Raw genomic sequence first — 19,869 nt, 5'->3', positions numbered from 1 at the left:
AAGATATAACATTGGACTACTAAGAGTGTAGTACAAGAAAAAAATATATAAGGTAATGGTAATTGACTGAGCATTTGAACAGAATTTTGTACAGTCATAATAAAGTAATTGCCACTTATGTATTTTTAAACTTCAAATCAATCTACAGTCATAACATAGCAGAATAGATAGACCATCAGATTGTATAAATTATGTTGTTAGCCTTGACTAACAATATAATAGTAATACTGTAGATGGCCAGCTGTAGGACTTTGAAAGAGTAAAGTAAGTAGAAAAAATATTAAAGGAGTCCATATTTGAGAGTCATATAAATATACTGTTTAGTGTTATAAAAGCAATCAATACAGTTAAAATTGGTGATGGATGTATAGATGAAGGGAAAAGTATCAGTTTACTAATTCCTAATTTCTGATTATTCTTACCAAAATACCAATAGATGACTCTTGAAGCCAAGCAAATTAAAAAGATCAAGAAGAGAAACCATGAATATATTGGCACTTACATTACCTAACTTCTGATTGCTGTGAAACATCTGAGAGAAACTGTTGAAAAGAGGAAAGATGCATTTGATTCATGTTTTGGCTGACTTGTCCTATTGGCCTACACCATTGTGTCTATATCTTTAGAAGGACAGAAACATCATAGAAGAGTTGCATGCCCCAGGAAGGCTTCTTATCTCATAAAGGCCAGGAAATAGTATGTGGTAACAGGGAGAAGCCAGGAGATCTCCCTTCAAAGACATATCCACAATGACCTGATTTTTCCAACCATGCCCCCACCTTCCACAGTTTCACCATCTTCCAATGGTCTGTTGATATTTTGAATCCATCAGTTGATTATTCCATTGGTAGTAACAGAACCCTCTGATCCAGTCACCTTCGCCAAACCTCCCCCTCTGCATACTGCTTGTCTTGGGGACCATGCCTTTGTGCATGATCATAACTGTAAAAGCTCTGGAAATTGTAACTGGCATTGGAGAAAGTATTTTATTTGGCTTAAGACCATGTGTAGTTTCCTTGAAAAAAAATGGTTGCCAAGACAAAACAAAATATATTGCTTTGCACTTTAATTCCTTCTTAGAAGTTTTTCACGTGCTTTCTTTTATAGCAGTAAGCTTTGACAGTATGATTATGTAGATAAAGAGTTACTTAGGTAATTAATCAAACAAAGATACATAATTATTTTTTCAGAGGAGAATGTGGCCATAAAGATGTGTATCTGGACATGGATTATGGGAAAATAGTTCATAAAATTAACATACTACACTAATGAAGCAAGTAATCAATATTTTCTTCCGTGATATAAAAGCAAACACTTGAAAATCAAGTGAAAATATATAAGAAAATGGGTTTTCTCGATTACTATATAATTTGTCTTGTGTTTAGTTTATCTTTCTGTTGGTTATACACTGGTAGTGAGATATTTAAAGCTCCATCTGTCTAAGACTCTTAGGGTATTGAATTCAAATTGACTAATCATTGGACTAGTTTGGTCCTGTGTGATTTAGCTTTAGATGTCATGACAAAGAGACAGAGACCGGGTGTTTCAACTGCCAGAAGTGTATTTTATGAATGTTCTGGAAGGCTGGAAGTCTCCATTGAAATGATTCATCATTTGGCTGAGTGGATGGCAGCAAGAATCCATGGAGCTGGGAGCTGAAGTATTCCTTGTTTAAGTTTAAGTTTAAGACTAGTATTGTAAGTATCACATAGACATTATGCTTCCAGATTTTGGGGCTTGGTTATCTATAACCCACTCTCTACCCTAGTACAGCAGCACTTTTGGGGTGCTTATGCTTTCTTTATCTAAAATAATGCAAATTAAATGTTTAGCTATTTTGTTAGTTCAATTTATCTTCAATTTTATACTATGGATGTAGTAGATGTATTCATTGTCCTTTAATTGGTAATACCATCATGTATATCAAGCTGGAGTGGTACTAAGTCTGTATGATGTGTAATTTTGATGCATCTATCCTCAGTGCATCCCTAAAGCAATGACTTTCTATGTGCTACATGCCTTCTCTAAGTGTATTCCTCTGTGAGTCAGATATTGCTGGTGCTTTACAAATTGTTGGAAATGATTTTTCTGGAGTCCCTAATACCTTGTTCCTAATACTGTGTTTCTAGTACTATACCTTAGAAGAGCCTTCTGCCACTTTCCCTGGCCCTATTTGGTGAGGCTTGACTATGAATGTTCTCACTAAGATTTCAAAAGTGTAAGGAATGTAGAAAACATGCAAATTTATTCAAGAATCCATTTCATACATGAACCACCATTATCTATGACTTGTTCTTCCATCATGGTAAGCCACGTGGCTTCAGCTTATCCAACAGAATCAAGAAGTAGGGAAACAAATGCAAATTTATAACTGAAAACCTCTAGACATACTGCACCCAATCCCTTTGCAATGAAGACATTACTGTCTTCAATCCACTCTACTGTCATTTCAAAGTCATGGTGCAGAGGTAAACAATGATAATAATAACAAATAACATTGTAATGGTTCATATTTGTTTTTATATGAGCTTTTCTCATACATTTCTCCACCTATCATTCACCTAAAATCTTGCTAATAGGATATACATGAGGTATACTCAGGAAGTATATATGCCTTTGTGTGTAGTTCACATCTCTTGAAGACTGTCTTCATCTGTCTGGTTGAGTGGTGGGTTTTCCTGCTATATTAGGTCAGAACTGACTCAAAAGTACAGTGTGCTCTTCTCTCTTTATCTCTACTGACAAGATGGCTAAATGAGCTAATAGAAAGAACAGGCCTTGATAAGCAGAGCAATACAGGTTGCTAAATGCAACACGTGTCTTGTTGATTGCCTGTTTATTCTGGGAAGTTTCATTGTTAGAAACCTCACTGCCAAAAACATGCACGTTGGAGACAGTAGATTTTCCCAGCCTAGCTTATGAGTGTTCCCTGTAACACTGTCAAGCAGTATCATCTGCACATCTGGGTAGATTAGCAGCATCTGCACACACAGGTAAATAGTGTATCTTTATAAATAGCTGCATGAAATACTTGAGGGATCTGAGCTGTGTCTTTACTATGCCATTAGGACACTTTGTGCAAGAATGTCCCTGGAAAGAGGAAGTGAGTCTTAGGCTGACAGAAAGTCTTAGGCAGAAACCAGTGAATAACTTCTCATGAAGTCCACAAAATCATATATGTGTAGTTATCAGAATAAATAGGACTGTCTGAATAAGAAGAAACATATCAAAACATACCCAAACCATAACTCATTTGGTATCTTTGCTCTTTTATCATTTCTCCTTTTTAGTGTATTTTCTTAGTTTTCCACCCATATGTGTCTTTATCCACTGTTGTCTAAATTCCACTCCTTCTTTAATGGCTGTATTTCTGTCCATCTTTCTTTTAGGTTCATTGTTTTTTATTCTTCTCTCATACAATACATCCCCACCACATTTCTCCTCCCTCTGCTACTCCCAGTGTCCCCCACCTCCAATCTCCCACCTCCCCCAGATACACTCAGTGTGCCCACAACAAAAGTCATCTGGCCTCCAAAGTGTAGCAGTGCCCACTGTGCCATGCGAAATGAGGCTTGAGAATTTACATGTTTGAGAAGTATATCAATGCCATTGAACATATATTAATATATTCTATCTGAACACACAGTATGTGTGTATTCAGGCACTACTTAAATGTCTTAGATGAACAATGTCTATTGCTTTCACATACCATAGGGTAGGTATTATCTGTACTATATTGAGGTGAGAAGTATATTCAGACTGGTCCAGGGACCATCTCAAGGTCCCTAGTACTAGTAATTTTCAAAGCTGGCCTTCACTGCCAGCCTTTATGGCTTCAAATGCCAAGCTTCCCTTGTCTCATCACTCTCTATGTCAGTCAAAAAAAAATTGAGAGTGGGAGATGTGAGCTGTGCTGCAAAGAATTATGGTGCTAGACAACTGCATTTTTTCTGCAAATTCTGCAACTTCTGCTCAGGCAGTACAAGAAAAATCTAATGGGAGAAAAAGATGCTTCAACCTGAGAATGTCAAGAGCACAGCTGGGACTTGAACCAGTTTTCTGACACTTCGAGGATATGAGAGCCATGATGTATGGTGACATTCCGGACAATTCTTCCATTTGTTCAGCAGGTAATTGTTGAGAGTCTTGTGCAAGAAATTGTTCTAAAGTTTGGAATTTTCCACAGAATGAGAAAGACTTCAACCCTTTTGAAAGGTGCAAGGCAATAAGATGAGTCATGTAATAAGCAGTAGTTAAAACAAGAGAAGTGTGAAGTATGAAGCATGTGCTTGCGGCAGAGAAAGAAGCAGTAAAGGGAGGTAATATGAACTGGAAGTATAAGAGGGAGAGATGTTGGATTTCTAAACAGAGAGATGGGGATGGGAACCCTTACAGAGAAAGAACATATGAGCAGATGCTTATAGAAGTAAGCAAATAAGCTGTGTATGTGTAAGAGAATCTGAAGCAAAGTAACAGGGCATTGTTGGCCTTATCCCAACTATCATAGTGTGAAAAGAAAGTATTAAGAGAGTATTATCAAAATGACATTGTGAGATTGGGTAGGGAAATTGGGTGAAGCCTTGTATATACCAATTTAAATGTTTAAAATGAAGACTAATGGAAAACAGAATTCAATTGGTGGACTGAACTCTCAGAAACAAATGGCTGGGTATGGCATGGCACTTCTTGCAATTGAAACTTGACAGTATAATTATATGAGGGATAGAATTTGATGTACCTGAACTCAGGTTTCCCCAGTAGATTTCATGTGGAATATAGGAGAAACAGATGACTGTATGGTGAATATCAGCGAGAGGAGGAAATCTTGATCAAAACAGAATCTCTTGTGTCTCTATCAGATGATGTGTTGAGAGTAACAGATGGAATGGTTTGGGGTGAGAGAATGGGACCTACATCTTGGATAAGCTCACTGTGATGTTTATGGACTGGACCTTCAAAGTGTCTATTACATATTGCATTCTATAGTGTGGAAAAAGATTAGATTAGAAATATCGTTTGGCATTCACCAGCTTATATCATGGAATAAAGCTAAACTCATTAGATCTCTAGAGAGTTGTAATGTATAAGATGAAAATAAATGTATCTAGTGGTGACACAATTCCATTTTCCTTTTGATAGAAGATATAACCCAAGAATTAGTGAGATGGAGAATGGAAGTCCAACTTTAATTTTGGCATGAAGTTGCCTATTCTTTAATAATAAATAGGTAGTTTTGTATAGATATTTATGAAAGCTGTTGGGTCTTAGGAAGAACCTTGAATCTGTATCCATGTTTGTTCCGGTTTAGTGTAGTTAAAGCAGTGATAGGGAGGACGGGGGTGGGGGTGGGGAGCATGCAATTATCTTCAATTAGGGGAATGGCAGGCAGTTCTTAAGTGAAGTCCCTCATGCTTTCAAAAACACACATTCACACTCACACAGGCATGCCCATACAGACACACCGTCATGTATAAGCACACATGCACACACATATGCACATACACACATTTTAATATATTCCTCATATCCAAGGTCTTTGACCACTATTTTAGATTTCTGAAATTGAATTGGATTCCTGTGTTGGGTTTTAAACAGAAACTAATTGATACCTCAGACTCCTACAGTCTTGCTGTGCCTGTAAGTCTGCAGCACCAAGGGGTGAACAAAGTCACTACTGAGCTCCAACGGGGGAAAACAGAAAATTTCTCTCAGGCCACCCTTATATTCACTTTTTAACTTATTTCAATGTCCAACATGGTAGTATCCTAGAACAGTGCTCCCATAGCCTTCGGTCCTTAACCCTCTTTTTCTCTCTTCAAAGTTATCGTGAACCTCACAGAGCTTTTATTTTCATGGTTGCTACAAATGTGGGAGGACAGCCAACGGAATAGTTAGTGAATGTTTGGTATGATGGATTGAGACCTTAAAATTGAATTGGGGTTTAGAAAAATGTGGCTGCAAGACACAACAGCTCTCGTTTGAATTCAGTTCATTTGAAGAAGACTCAAAAGTTTAAATTCCCTGTAATTTCAGCATAAGTCAATGGTGTGACTCAATAATGAGCTAGATTTGGGCTTGTCAGATAGATAGATAGATAGATAGATAGATAGATAGATAGATAGATAGATAGATAGATAGATAGGACAGAGATACAGACAGATATAGCTAGCTAGAGATAGATAGATAGATGATAGATAGATAGATAGATAGATAGATAGATAGATAGATAGATAGATAGCAAAAACACTGAATATCCTCCATTTCATAAAAAGAAATATGAACAAATTACTGTAGCCAGTGGAGAGTAAAAGTGTTCCAGCCCATTTAAAAAAGCTAACGAAGCCACACTACATATTGAAGTGTTACATGTGTCACTCCCCATTGCTGCTGCTTAGGGGCTGTTCACAAAGGGGTTCTACACAGTTGAGAAATTCATTCTGGTGATGTTCTAAACATGGCTAATGATGAAAGAAGGTGAAATAACACTTCACTTGCATGCATTCCTTAAACCAAGAAGACATATGCTCTGTTTTGCTTCCTGGAAATATTCTGGCAGGGAACTGTCTTCTCTTTGGGAGGCCCGTGATGTAAGAGCTCTCATAATATATTCTGTTACAAACCAAGAATGACCCTAGGAAGTGAACTTCATGTGTCAGGGAGATGGGTCAGATGGTAAAGTGCCTAATGGACTTGCAATCATGAGAACTGGCATTGGATCCTTAAAACTGAAACAAACAAACAAACAAAAGTTAGGCAGCAAGCACATAGGATCTCAGCTCCAGGAGGGAAGAAACAGATGGATCTCTGGGCTCACTGCCCAACCATCCGAGTCGTTTGGTAAGTTCCTGGCCAGTGAATGACCGGTCTCAAATAACAGGATGGGCAGTATCTAAGGAATAGCAGTCAATATTGTCTTCTGGGTACCTCATATGTGTGTGTGTGTGTGTATGTATATGTATATATATGTATGTATATATACATATGTGTGTGTGTATGTGTGTGTGCACATGCACATATCCACACATACATGCATACACAGGCAAGCACACAAAATACTAGTAAAAAAATAAGTGAACTTCATAGACTGGCAACTGAATATAACAGTTAAAGTAATTGACTATTTTCTACACACTTCTTTCCATGATAGATAAAGTGGACATTATTTGTGGGGTTTTTTGTTTTGTTTTGTTTTTAAGTTAATTAGTTTAAGTGTTTGTGAACTATCACATTTCTTTTTCATATTTAGAGACTGTTTTCTGAATAAATGAGCATTTAAAGTCTCTAAAGCAGGCATTGACAGTTTATTATATATAAATGTGTGTTTCCTTCTCCCCCTCTCTTCTTTCTTTTTTCTGCAATCTTGAGTATGATCACACAAGAGCAGTCAGCTAAAGAGGACAGGAGTTAAAGTAAAGTTATATGTTGGTTTGAATAAGAATGGCCCCCTATAGACTTAGGTTTTTGAATCCTTGGTCATCTGTTTGTTGATAGAGAAGATCATTGGGAAAGATTTGGAGCTGTGTCCTTGTTTGAGGAAGTGTATCACTAGAAACGGTTTTGATATTCCAGAAGCCCACACTATTCCCAGTGTGCTCTCTGTATCCCATGGTCATGTTACAAGATGTAAGTGACTGATCCAAGGCTGTGATGCCTGCTTCCTGCCATGCTTTCTATCACGATGGTCACAAACTCACCCTTTGGAACTATAAACCCAAAATAAGCTCTCTCTCTCTCTCTCTCTCTCTCTCTCTCTCTCTCTCTCTCTCTCTCTCTCCCCTCTGCCTTGCTTTTGGTGTCTTATCACAGAAATAGAGAAGTAGTAAGTAATACAGAACACTACAGGAAAGTCAAAGAAGGAAGCTCCTACAGTTTCCAAACTGATTTAGAATGATGCTGATATCCTATCTACACTTTCTGGTAGTTGTCTTGTGAGTCTCACTTTGTCTTAGGAATGGTTAGGAAAGAACTAAGGTCTACGATCTTTCACAGTCAACAATTAAGCCTCATACAAACTCATCCAGTAGAGACTTCACACAGTAATTACATCTTAGTAGTAACAGTGTTCTCTTATAAATCAAAAGCAAGTAAATTAAGAGAGCATTTGTATTGCACAAAAAGATAAGGGTAGCTAAATTAAAAAATGAAATCTGCCTGTAAAGGCACTTTCTAATATGTTCCTTCAATACTAAGTTTATTTAAACCAGTTAATTGTTTAACTGCTTAGGAGAAAAGCTTCATCTTTAGCTTGGCAAGCTTGAAATTTACTACATAAACTGAAATAGAGGGTGGGGCTGAGTTCCTACTATTCAAATACACTGTTGCATATCTCGGTAATCAATGGTGATAAAAAGTCAAGACCCTATTTATTGGCTGATCTGTAGCCAAAGTTGCATTGTGAAATTGTTATTAGTCTACTCCATATTAGCTTGTCAAAGTGTAGCATTAAGGAGTCATAATGACAACAATCCCCAGTTTGCTCTAGTTTTTAGATTTGCTCTGTCTCCCCTTCTCTTCTGTAGCACAAGATGGTCCTTAGTCATATCTCCATCCCAACAGCAATCAGGTTTTGAGAGTAAATACCATAAGCTGATGCCCTTAAATAGCTGACCCTTTAATTCTCTGTGTGAATTGGAACAGCAGACTGAATCTATCCCCATACATGAGATTAGGGCATTGCCCTCTGCAGAAGGTAGGAGTGGGACCTGCATGGGTGTCTCATTCTTGTCCTGCCCTCTATCCCTTTGCCTTCCTGTGTTCACACTCTGTTAGGCTAAACACACATTATAAATTACTATAAAACATAGCTGAAATGATTGTATTGAAATCAAATAAGAATCCTTTGCAAAAAAAAATAATCATTTGCAAACAATCTTTCTCTTGAGGATATGAGTCTTGCATAGAGTCTTCCTGTAAAAGAGAAAGTAAAAGTGTCTGAAACACATTTTCATTTTGTCGATATAAAGAGCAGAACTAGTTTAGACAGGAAATGTCTGGGATCCTGCTTCGTATCACAATGCACAGAGGTTAAGATAATAAACTGCCTCAGGCCTTTTTCAGGGCAGCAAAACAAACCAAAATTGTCTCTGGGGTTGTAAACCAAGGACTGATGTGGTAGAGCTGAACATACAGAAGAAGCACTGGGGTAAATGTTTTTTTAATGGTTGCCTTTGGGCAGAACTTTTTTTCTATTAGTTTACTGTTCCTAGAAAATAGGAAATTCTTTTTTTTTTTTCCATTTTTTATTAGGTATTTAGCTCATTTACATTTCCAATGCTATACCAAAAGTCCCCCTTACCCACCCACCCCCACTCTCAGCTCTTTGGACTACTATTACTTTGGTTTAGGCTCCTACTGTGAGGGGAAAAGAAGACATGGCAGCTATTTTAAAAATGAGGAAATGATCATGGATACAAAGAAGAGTGTGGACACAGGACGGCAAAGGGAAGGGGGATGGGGAAGGATGAACACCCATGCAGTTCTGTTCCTATTTGCTGCAGAGGGCAATATGCTAATCTCATGCATGGTAATAGATTAAGCTTGTTCCAATTCACACAGAGAAGTAAAGGTTCGGCTCTTCAAGGGCAACAGCTTAAGGTATTTACTCTCAAAACCTGATTGCTGTTGAAATAGAAGGAATGATGCTGCTGCAGGGAGATGTGACTGGGGACCGTCTTGGTGCTATAGAAAAGAGTTGGAGAGAGAGTAAATCTAAAAACTAGAGCAAAACGGAGATTGTTGTCATGATGACTCCTTAATGCTACATCTTGAAAAGCTAACGTGTAGCAGACTAATAACATAATAAAGGCATGGGTAAGTGTCGCTGATAAATAGGGTCATGACTTTGGATCACCACTGGTTAGAGAGAGATGACACTGTATTTTAGTAAGAGAAACTCAACCTCACCCTTCATTTAATTTGTTTATGTTTACATATCTTAAGCTCAGGTTTACTTATTTCAAGGCATACGTCACCAAATTCACAATTAATTGTAATAGAAGATAGTGTGAAGGAAAAATAAGGGGTCTCCTTGGGTATTAATTAGCTTTAGAACCACCGAGTTTCTGATAAAGAATATAGCTAAGATTATAGCCCAATGAAGGGCTGTTGAAGATCCATTCTGAGTTGACTTGACACATTTGGGTAAATTATCCTCTGAAGCTAGGCTGATGGGCTCGAGTCCTCTGTTCCTTAGGGAATAAGCAAGTTAAAGGATGACCTTTCAAGATAAGGAAGTTTAATGTATTGATGTATAAGCAACTTCGTCTCCTGCCTTCCCTGTCCTAATTTACAGTCTTCTCTGACTGGTTTATAGGAGTCTTCAAAAAATTTGATTAGCTGTACTTGAAAGAAACTTGCAGGAGTTTCAGGGTAATGATGTGTCAGCTATAAACTCATTCAGCTAATCTGAGGGGAAAGTTTTAGAGTAGGGGAGAGCCAGATACAGAGGTGCTGAGTTGTGAAGCATGCAACAAAGTGCATCTCTGTCTAAAAGCTCTCAAATTCTAGTGTTTTTGATCATGTGAAGGAAAGAATGCCTTGGTGGGCCAAGAAAAAGATTTAACATCAGCATCCAAACAACAACAGCTTTAAACCCATGTATTCATTGGTGTTCTTGAAGCCCAAAGTTCTCCTCTCCAATCAGAATGAGGAAAACAGTCCATATGGTTTCAAATAGAAGGAGAAAAATGGATGCAGAAGGGTAGTAGGCAGAAGCAGCCATGTTTGATTAAGGAGCCACGTGAGCTCAGGATACCACAGGGAAAGCAGGCAGGAATGGACCGGAAGCCTACTGCTGAATAACATGCCATGCCTAAGATCACTGATTGAATGAAAGTCATCTCAGTTCATTACGTTATTCAGTTGCTTTTTCTGCTTGTGCCTGCCAGCATCCATATTGTTAGCTGCAGGACACTCGGGATGTGCAGGGGTAGAGAAGCTCCCTTGTAATCTCATTACGAGAGTTGTAGCTCAAACTTGCACAAATCCTAGTGATAAGCCAAGACGTCCATTTGGAACATTGAGAAGCTTTTCCTTTCTGGTGTCCGTGATCCTCAGCCAGAGATTCAGAGACTTAGGGCTACAATCTCCTGATGTTTGTTTGTTCATTAATTAATGCTTGATGGCAGATGTCAGGGAAAGGATTGACTGAAACTCTTACATATGATCTCATAGCATAGTCTGGATTTCCTCACAGTGTGCTGATGGAGCTCCCAGGTTGAACACTTAAGTAGAAGCCAGATAGAAGCTGTTTCTTTTATGACCCAACTTCAGAACTAATATAGCATGAATTCCACTATACTCCATTGGTAAGGATGGTCATGTGACTTGCTGAAATTTAATGGCTGGAAACATTAGCTGCTAGTATCAGAAAAAGTAATTTCAGTCATATTGCATAAAGTATGTACACATAAATGTAAATATATATGTGATATCATTTTTCAAACTATAACTAAATTTGATAAGCATTTTTGTTACATGATATCTTAGTTACTTTCCTATTGTTGTGATAAAACGCATACCATTGTCAAGATTATAAAAAGAAAATATTTAATTTGGCTTATGGTTTCACTTTAATTAGAATTAGATCCCAGAATGATGAAGGGAAAGAACAATTGAAATTTTACATCTGGATCTATAATCACAATGCAGAGAGGGAGAAGGGGAGATGGAGGGGGAGATGGAGAGGAAGAGGAGAGGAAGAGGAGGGGAGGGGAGGGGAGGAGAGGAAGAGGAGGGGAGGGGAGGAGAGGAAGAGGAGGGGAGGGGAGGAGAGGAGGAGGGGAGGAAGAGGAGAAGGAGAGGGAGAGGGAGGGGGAGGGGGAGGGAGGGGGAGAGGGAGAAGGGGAGAGGAGAAGGAGAAGGAGAGGAAGGAGAGGAGAGGAGAGGAGAGGAGAGGAAATGGCTCAAGTCACACCCAATGGCATATCTCCTTCACAAAGCCATACCTTCTAATCCTTCCCAAGTAGTTTTCCCACCTGGGGACCAAGGATTGAAATGGAGGAGTCTATGGGAGCCTTTTGCATTCAAATCATCACACATTACGAAATTAAAAGTAAAAACTTTGTTTGTAATTATTTTGTAAGTGATGACCCAAGGAATCATTTAATTAAAAGCATATTAATAAAAAGTGCTATCTAAGTGTTGCATATTCCCTTCTCTCCATTTCCTGGTAAATATCTAATTATCTGGATCGTTCTCCCTTAATACTTTTTTTTTTCTTAAAATTGGGACACAGTGGGCAAGTAATTCAATTTTTCAAAAAAATATAAAAATATATTTTGTCTCATAATTTCTTTGCCATAAGTAAAGGTTAATAATAAGTAAACAAATAATAATTGTATGCTAGACCTACTATTTTCTGTTGAACGTTCTAAAACTGAAGCAAGTCTTTCTCTGTAAAATACAAATAAAATGTTAACAAGTGTTTGGAAGATATAATTCACACTTCTGCCAATTTAGGGCCTTCCCCTTGCCTTAATCTAACCGGTTAAAGAAAGAAATCTAACAGGTTATAAGAAAATAATGACCGGATCTCTGTACCAATGAACCTATTTGAAAGAATTCTCAATATTTCTTTCAGCCCTACTCTTTTGGCAAACACTGGTCTAGAATGATAAAAAAAACAAAATTATTGATGTAGGTGGTTCCAGCTAGCCTAGCCCAAGTTTCTGGGACCCATGGGAGAGATGTCAGAGCCATAGCTTATTAATAAATATATTTGCAATCTACCATTTATCAAAGGCTGAGCCCTTCACACCCTGGCTTTTAGAATTATTTTTATTTTTATTTTTCATGTCTTATGGTCGGTCCTCCGGAAGATCCAGTGAGCAGTAAAAGGCCTTGACTATTTGGCTTCTATATAAGGCCTGAGGATTCCCATTATCGTATTACCATTCCCCACATGCTGGTAGAATTGACTCCTTGCTTTCTCTCTGTGGCGTGACTAATGTCCCTGGGCTTTACAGGACCACCTTGAGTCCAGAGCCCCCAGGCAGACTAGCACTTTTTAGTATGCTGGTCTCTATGTTCTCTAACATTCAGTCCTGAAATAATTATTCTCACCTGCTGGGCCAAGTGCTAGTAGGCACCAGGGGTTTTGGGAGGAGACCTAGACACCTCTAGCAAACAGAGAAAAACATTTGGCAATGGCTATTTTACCCCTAAAGCCTGAGGGACTTGCTTAGCAACCTTATTATCTTGTTGCTAGAATATTTGGAAAATATTGCTTCCTAGAGGTTTTCCCAGCAGAAATAATAACCCCAAGAACAGGTAAAATTTTACATTGCCTTTACTTCTGGCATCTCTCTCTCTCTCTCTCTCTCTCTCTCTCTCTCTCTGTGTGTGTGTGTGTGTGTGTGTGTGTGTGTGTATGTGTGTGTGTGTGTGTGTGTGCGTTCAATATTGATAAAGGTTGCAGAGGTTAGGGCCATAAGAGCCATGTATTTCTCTTCAGAGAATTCAGACTATGGTCTTTACCAGGCACGCTAGGATGTTGAACGCAAGTGTCTTTCTAGGCATGGGGCAACATTAACACACACTTCTTTCTTTCTCCACAGTCAGCTACAGTGAAGCTGTCAAAACCAGTAGCCCTGTGGACCCAGCAGGATGTCTGCAAGTGGCTGAAGAAACACTGTCCAAATCAGTATCAGCTCTACAGTGAGTCATTCAAACAACATGACATAACTGGTAAAGTCTGCAGTATCCAAGGCTCCTCTCCTTCCATCCCCTCCCCCTCCCACCATGATGGCCTTTCCCTTCGCCTACACCAAAATCTTCCTGCTGAAGTTTCCTGGTGTAACTTTGCTTTGAAATAGGCAATAAATTCCAGACAGCATAAAACATGATATTGCATGGATCAAGTAGTTAGTAGACGAAAGTAGATTCTGAATGTCTAATGCAAGTGTGTGGAGCAGGCAGTTGGTAGATCTAGAGTAAACAAGAATGCATCAGTCCTAGTGAAAAGAGAAAGTCATTTACGTCCACTTGGTTGGGGATTTTGTGAAGATGCGGAGTTTCTGCGTGGGAGAATCTTTCCCCTTTTTCTCTCATTAGACCAAGCATGTTGACTTTTCTGACTGATTGGTGACATCTGTGTAATGATGGAGAAGAGTCAATAGCAGAAAGTCACTCTCCCTGCCAAACCAGGCATCTCCTGTCATACTCCACTTTGTCCCCTCCCAAGAGTGCCTAAGTTTCTAAAGCGTCCTCCCTCTTATTGTCACTGAGTCACATAGTGAAACTACTTTTCTATCAAGAGTATGAAAGCCTTTCACTGAAAGGATAAAGAAGAATTTGAAATCAGAAAAGTGGGATTGTAGAATATGCTGCAAAGGCCTTTGCTGTCACTTCTCTCGGCAGGGCATGGCATAGGAGAGGAAGTGAATATACCCATCCTCATGCCCACCACTACAGCAGGAGGAACATATCTGGACTTCACTTGCAACTCTCCTGTCTGGCCCATAGCTCACACCTCCCTAGATAAAATTTGGAGAAGGGTTCTCAGAGTGAATTCAACAGCACCCTGGAGCTGTAGAGAAACAAGTTTGAGGTAGGTCAGATTGAGAGGAAGGTGTCATCAAGACCAGTCCCTGTCATGACTATCTTGTATCGTTCATTCCGTGAGGAAGGTTATCATGGGACCAGGGTTCTAGACACTCAAGATTTTTGAAAAAGTATAGCTGGATTACTTTAGAGTCTTGCAATTTAAGTAATGAGTAATTACATAATAAACATGTCCAGTTATAGCTCAAGGTGATTTAACAAAGTGTGAGATTATAACTCAAGAAGAGTCATTTTCTGTACATCCCTCAACCATTGTTAATGGCCCTTTAGAATGGAATTCCTAGAATCCTAATTGTAGTGAGGACACATAGCTTTGAAGTGTCTAGATTTCATATTCTACCCTTTGTCTTAAAGGATCCATATACGGAAAGCCCACAGAGGGTCTGTTGATCGATGCCAAGAGTGATCATTCCATTGGTGTCCATTTGCTTGATAACAGTTATCTCAATCAGATAGTGGCTGCTTATTGTTCCTTAATTCCTGCATGATGGTAATGGCACTGCCTCTTCACAATCTTACTTGAGAGCAGTGGTATCACTTATTAATTGTGGGAATTACGCTATGTCCCCAGAAACAGATGAGACTCGTAAAGGTTCATTCAAGGAAGACAAACAGTGCCCTCAGAGTGAATGAACTCAGAGTTAAGGAAATGACCAAGTAGTTGGCCAAGTGACCTGAAAAAAGGAGTGGGAACCAGGTGTGTGTTGTAAGGCTGCCACACTGCTCTGCAGAGCATCTTTGGTATTCACAAAACACCTGTGGTGTCAGTAAACCACTAAAGGGGCTGAGTTCAAGATAAAACTGCTTTCCCAGGCAAGGTAGTCAACCTCAATTCTTTATCTCCAAAATAAGATAGTCTTAAACTATCAGAGAGTTGTGAAAGTTAAATGGTATAAATAAACCACCAAGCCAATCCTTCTACCTGCAAAACTGTGTTCTTATTTATGTCAAGTCCTATCTGAAGTGGCTTGTTTTGTTTTGTTTTTTTTTTGTTTTTAATAAAAATTTTAAAAAAGGAAATCTCCTGTATTCCAAGACAAGCCTATTTTCTGGCAGGCAAAGAAAGCAGGGAATTATTTGGAGACTTGGGAAAGAGAGAGTGACTTCAGATTAACATTTGATCCATATCTTTTTGTTATTCACCTATTGAAAGCCACAGAACTCTGACTTCTGCTTCTTCAGGATGAATGTAGTGGCTAAATCATCTCAAGTCCCACATGGTGAGAAACTAACTTCCAGAATCGGGACCAGGCTGTAGTATCTGGCTCCATGGTGGTAGAAGCTATTGGAATCCCAGCAACTTTGGAGTCTGTGATGATAATCAAGGAAAAGATGTTCATAAAAACTTAAGATGGGGAAAAAGCTGTGTGAGGAGGCACTGCGAGGAGAGAGTGGAATGATATTGGGATGTAAAGTGAATAAATAAATTAATGAAGAAATAAGGTGAGGCTAGGAGCTTAGCTAAGTTGGTAGAGTGCCTGCCTAGACCACACGAAGCCCTAGATTGGTTCCCAGCATCACAAAAAAGCAAGTGTGGTGTCAAACACTTATAATCTTATCACTTGAGAAATAGAAATGGGAAAGTTAGAGGTTTGCTGTTATCTGCAACTAATTCATGGGTTACAGGCTAGCCTGGGATACATGAGACCCTGTGTCAAAACAAAACAACAACAAAACAATTAAAATGTAATGTCATAGCTAGCCTCAAGAGCCTGTGCAGCCCATAGCATGACTTGGGGAGATGACAGAAGCTGTTGCAGGAACAGGACAAAGAGCAGAGATGCAGGGTTACCAGGCAATTTTTTGCAAATAGCTCCGTACACTCCAGTTTGCTTCACTTTTATTCAAGGGAGATAATTCCAGCACCTTCCTCGTGGTGCTACTGAGTAGAGTGAGCACATCACAGGACACATACAATTAAGTGTGGACTGGTGCCGTTTTTCTGTGTGCTGTACTGATTTCGGAGAGCACGGACCACACATATAAGCAGTATTGAGTTCATCTGGCTCTATTACCCTGAACACTGGAAAAGGAGTGCCCGGAGGGGAAACAACATAGACTGGGCTACTACATACACTGTGCTAATCTGAAAGGCTATGAACAAGGTTGTTTACCTGTCTGCGGAGGGATGCTGTTCATTTATTTTTTTAAACAAGGATAAACAGTTTCTTTCTCACTGAGGAAGCATGCTCTAACAATGTAACATATAAAAACACCTTGATTTTGAGGTAGCCAGTCCAGTGACGCTAACAAAAATTAGCATGTGTTAATTAGACTGAAGGGGAAAAGCAGTAGGTGGGTTTCCTGAGCCAAATCCTCCTAGATGTGCCTCACTCCAACCTTTAAGGAGAGGCCCTTGGTCCTGTGAAGGTTCTATGCTCCAGTATAGGGCAATGTCAGGACCAGGAAGAGGGAGTGGATGGGTTGGTGTGCAGGGAGAGGGGGCAGGGGATAGGGGGTTTTCGGAACGGAGACTAGGAAAAGGGTAACATTTGAAATGTAAATAAAAGAAAATATCTAATAAAAAACAAGACACAGCGGCTGCATGATGTTACACAAGCGAGACCCCATCAGTAGCATGAGAATGATGTTTAACTCAAAGGGTCATTGGGAAGATTAAATGGGGTGATGTGTGTGAAAGGCCAAACTTCATTCAGAGGAATAGTGAGCACCCATCCATTTAGCAAGTATTTATGGAGCATGCACCGCTCAGTGGGATTGAAACATAAGTAAATAGGGTAATTGGTGGTCCATGGGGGTTGGCAGTGGTGGGCAGTGTGTCCTTAAAATACTGTCACACCATTTGTGTTATCTAATTCTGACTGTAAGGAGCTGTTTTGCAGCTCTGGGTTGTAGATAAATAATAGTGCACTAACCTCCCACTTTTGTCTGCATTTTGCATTAATTTAATTATTAATAGGATATTAGTTATTAGTGATCAACAGTACTCTGAAAATATTTACTGAAAAATTCTGTGTTTTCAAGAGATCACATTCACCTGCCTTGTATTTTACTCTATTGTTTGATTGGTTATTCTTGGCAATCTCTTCTTTGCCCAGTTTATACGTTCAGCTTTATCATGGGTATCCACAAAGGAAAATGTATGATACCTCTAGGGTTCAGGAGGGAAGACCTTGAAATATTATCCCTGGAGAAAAAAAATAGGAACTTTGATAAAACAAGATTTTAGCTGTTTCCACATAAATTGTGTCCTGAAGAGGTTTTCTTGACTCACCAACCTCTATGAAAAAGTGGCCTTGCATGTGTTCATTGATTCCAGCCATCCCAAGCTGCAATTGTGTCTGCTGTTGGGTGTATTTTTTTTCTATTAATTTTAGAACCTTGCCAGTTTGCTCAGTCATGAATCAAAAACAATCTTAAACACATACTAATTTTTGTATGAGGGAATGATTTAAACTTTTTTTTAGACAAGGTCCCACCATGTGGCCCAAGTTGGTACAGAACTTGATAGGTAGACATCTCTGGCATCAAGCTTACAGCCTCACTTCTACCTCGGGCTCTGAGTGCTGGGAATACAAGAGTGGGCCATTATACCCAGCTTGGTTTTTAATGTTGTTTGAAAATTACACATAACTTCTTGGGTTCTTTTTATATTTTGGATATTAGCCCTCTATCAGATGTAGGGTTAGTAAAGTTCTTTTCCCAACTTACGGGTTGCTGTTTTGTCCTATTGAAAGTGTCCTTTGCCATATAGAAGCTTTTCAATCTTATGAGGTCCCATTTGTCGATTGTTGACCTTAGAGAATGAACCATTGGTATTCTTTTCAAGAACTTTTCCCCTGTGCTGATGTGTTCAAAGCTCTTCCCACTTTCTCTTTTGTTAGATTCAGCTTACTTGGTTTTATGTGAAGGTCCTTGATCCACTTGGACTTGACCTTTTTATAAGGAGATAAGAATGGATAAATTTGCATTCTTCTACATACTGCCTGCCAGTCGAACCAGCACCATTTGTTGAAAATGCTGTCATTTTTCTCCTGGATAGTTTTGCCTTCTTTGTCAAAGATCAAGTGACCATAAGTATGCCAGTTTATTTCTTGGTCTTCAATTATATTCCATTGATCTATCTGCCTGTCTCTGTAAAAATACCATTCCATTTTTATCTCTATTGCTCTGTAGTACATCTTGAAGTCAAGGATGGTAATTCCCCCAGAATTGTTGAGAATACTTTTCAGTATCCTGGGTTTTTGTTGTTCCAGATGAATTTGGGAATTGCTCTTTCTATCTCTGTTAAGAATTGAGTAGAGATTTTGATGGTTATTGCATTGAATCTGTAGATTGCTTTTGGTAAAATGGCCATTTTTACTATGTTAATCCTGCCAGTTAATGAGCATGGGAGATTTTCCCATCTTCTGAGGTCTTCACTTTCTTTCTTCAAAGACTTGAAGTTCTTGTCATACAGATCTTTCACTAGCTTGGTTAGAGTCACACCAAGGTATTTTATATTACTTGTGATTATTGTGAAGCATGTTGTTCCTCCAGTATCTTTCTCAGCCCATTTATCATTTGAGTAGAAGAAGGCTACTGATTTGTTAGAGTTAATGCTATATCCAGCCACTGTGCTGAAGTTGTTTATCAGATATAAGAGTTCTCTGGTAGAATTTTGGGGGTTTTCTTATATATACTATCGTATCATCTGCAAATGGGTATATCTTGACTCCCTGCTTCCCAATTTGAATCTCTTTGATCTCATTTTGTTGGCTAATTGCTCTGGCTGAAACTTTGAATGCTATATTGAATAGAGAGGAAGGAAAGTGAGCAGCCTCGTCTCGTTCCTGATTTTAGTTAGACTCCAGAGAACCCAAACCCCTATTAAAACATGGAGTACAGAGCTAAACAAAGAATTCCCAACTTTGAAGAATCTTGAATGACTGAGGAACACTTAAAGAAATGTTCAACATCCAAATCAAAACTATTCTGAGATTCCACCTCACACCAATCAAAATGGCTAAGATCAAAAACACAAGTGACAGCAAATGCTGGCAAGGATATGGAGAAAGAGAAACACTCCTCCATTGTTGGTGGAATTGCAAGCTGGTAGAACCACTCTGGAAATCAATCAGGCATTTTCTCAGAATATTGGAAATTGTTCTACCTGAAGACCCAGTTATACCACTACTGGGCATATACCCAAAAGATGCACCAACATATAACAAGGACACATGTTCCTCTATGTTTATAGAACCCTTATTTATAATAGCCAGTAGCTGCAAACAATACAGATATACCTCAACAGAAGAATGGATACAGAAAACATGTTAGACTTGCACAATGGAGTACTATTCAGCT

At 38.9% G+C, this 19,869-nt stretch overlaps 1 protein-coding gene across 7 annotated transcripts in view; it reads left to right on the top strand.

The window, feature by feature from the left end:
• The window catches only part of Samd12 (sterile alpha motif domain containing 12), a 503,423-nt gene that overhangs the window by 169,235 nt on the left and 314,319 nt on the right, over positions 1 to 19,869 (top strand). For 4 of the 7 annotated variants that reach the window (XM_011245660.3, XM_006521080.4, XM_006521084.4 and 1 more), the window contains exon 3: positions 13,557 to 13,686. In XM_011245660.3, coding sequence (XP_011243962.1) covers positions 13,557 to 13,686 — 130 coding nt within the window. Of the gene's footprint in view, positions 1 to 13,556; positions 13,687 to 14,358; positions 18,410 to 19,869 lie in introns of those variants that run through there. The other 3 variants (XM_006521081.4, XM_006521085.4, XM_006521083.4) reach the window with 2 other exon arrangements.

This window comes from Mus musculus, chromosome 15, assembly GCF_000001635.26.
Source record: "Mus musculus strain C57BL/6J chromosome 15, GRCm38.p6 C57BL/6J".
NCBI lineage: Eukaryota > Metazoa > Chordata > Mammalia > Rodentia > Muridae > Mus > Mus musculus.
The sequence above is the reverse complement of the archived record's forward strand: the minus strand, read 5'-3'. Positions and strand labels throughout refer to the sequence as shown.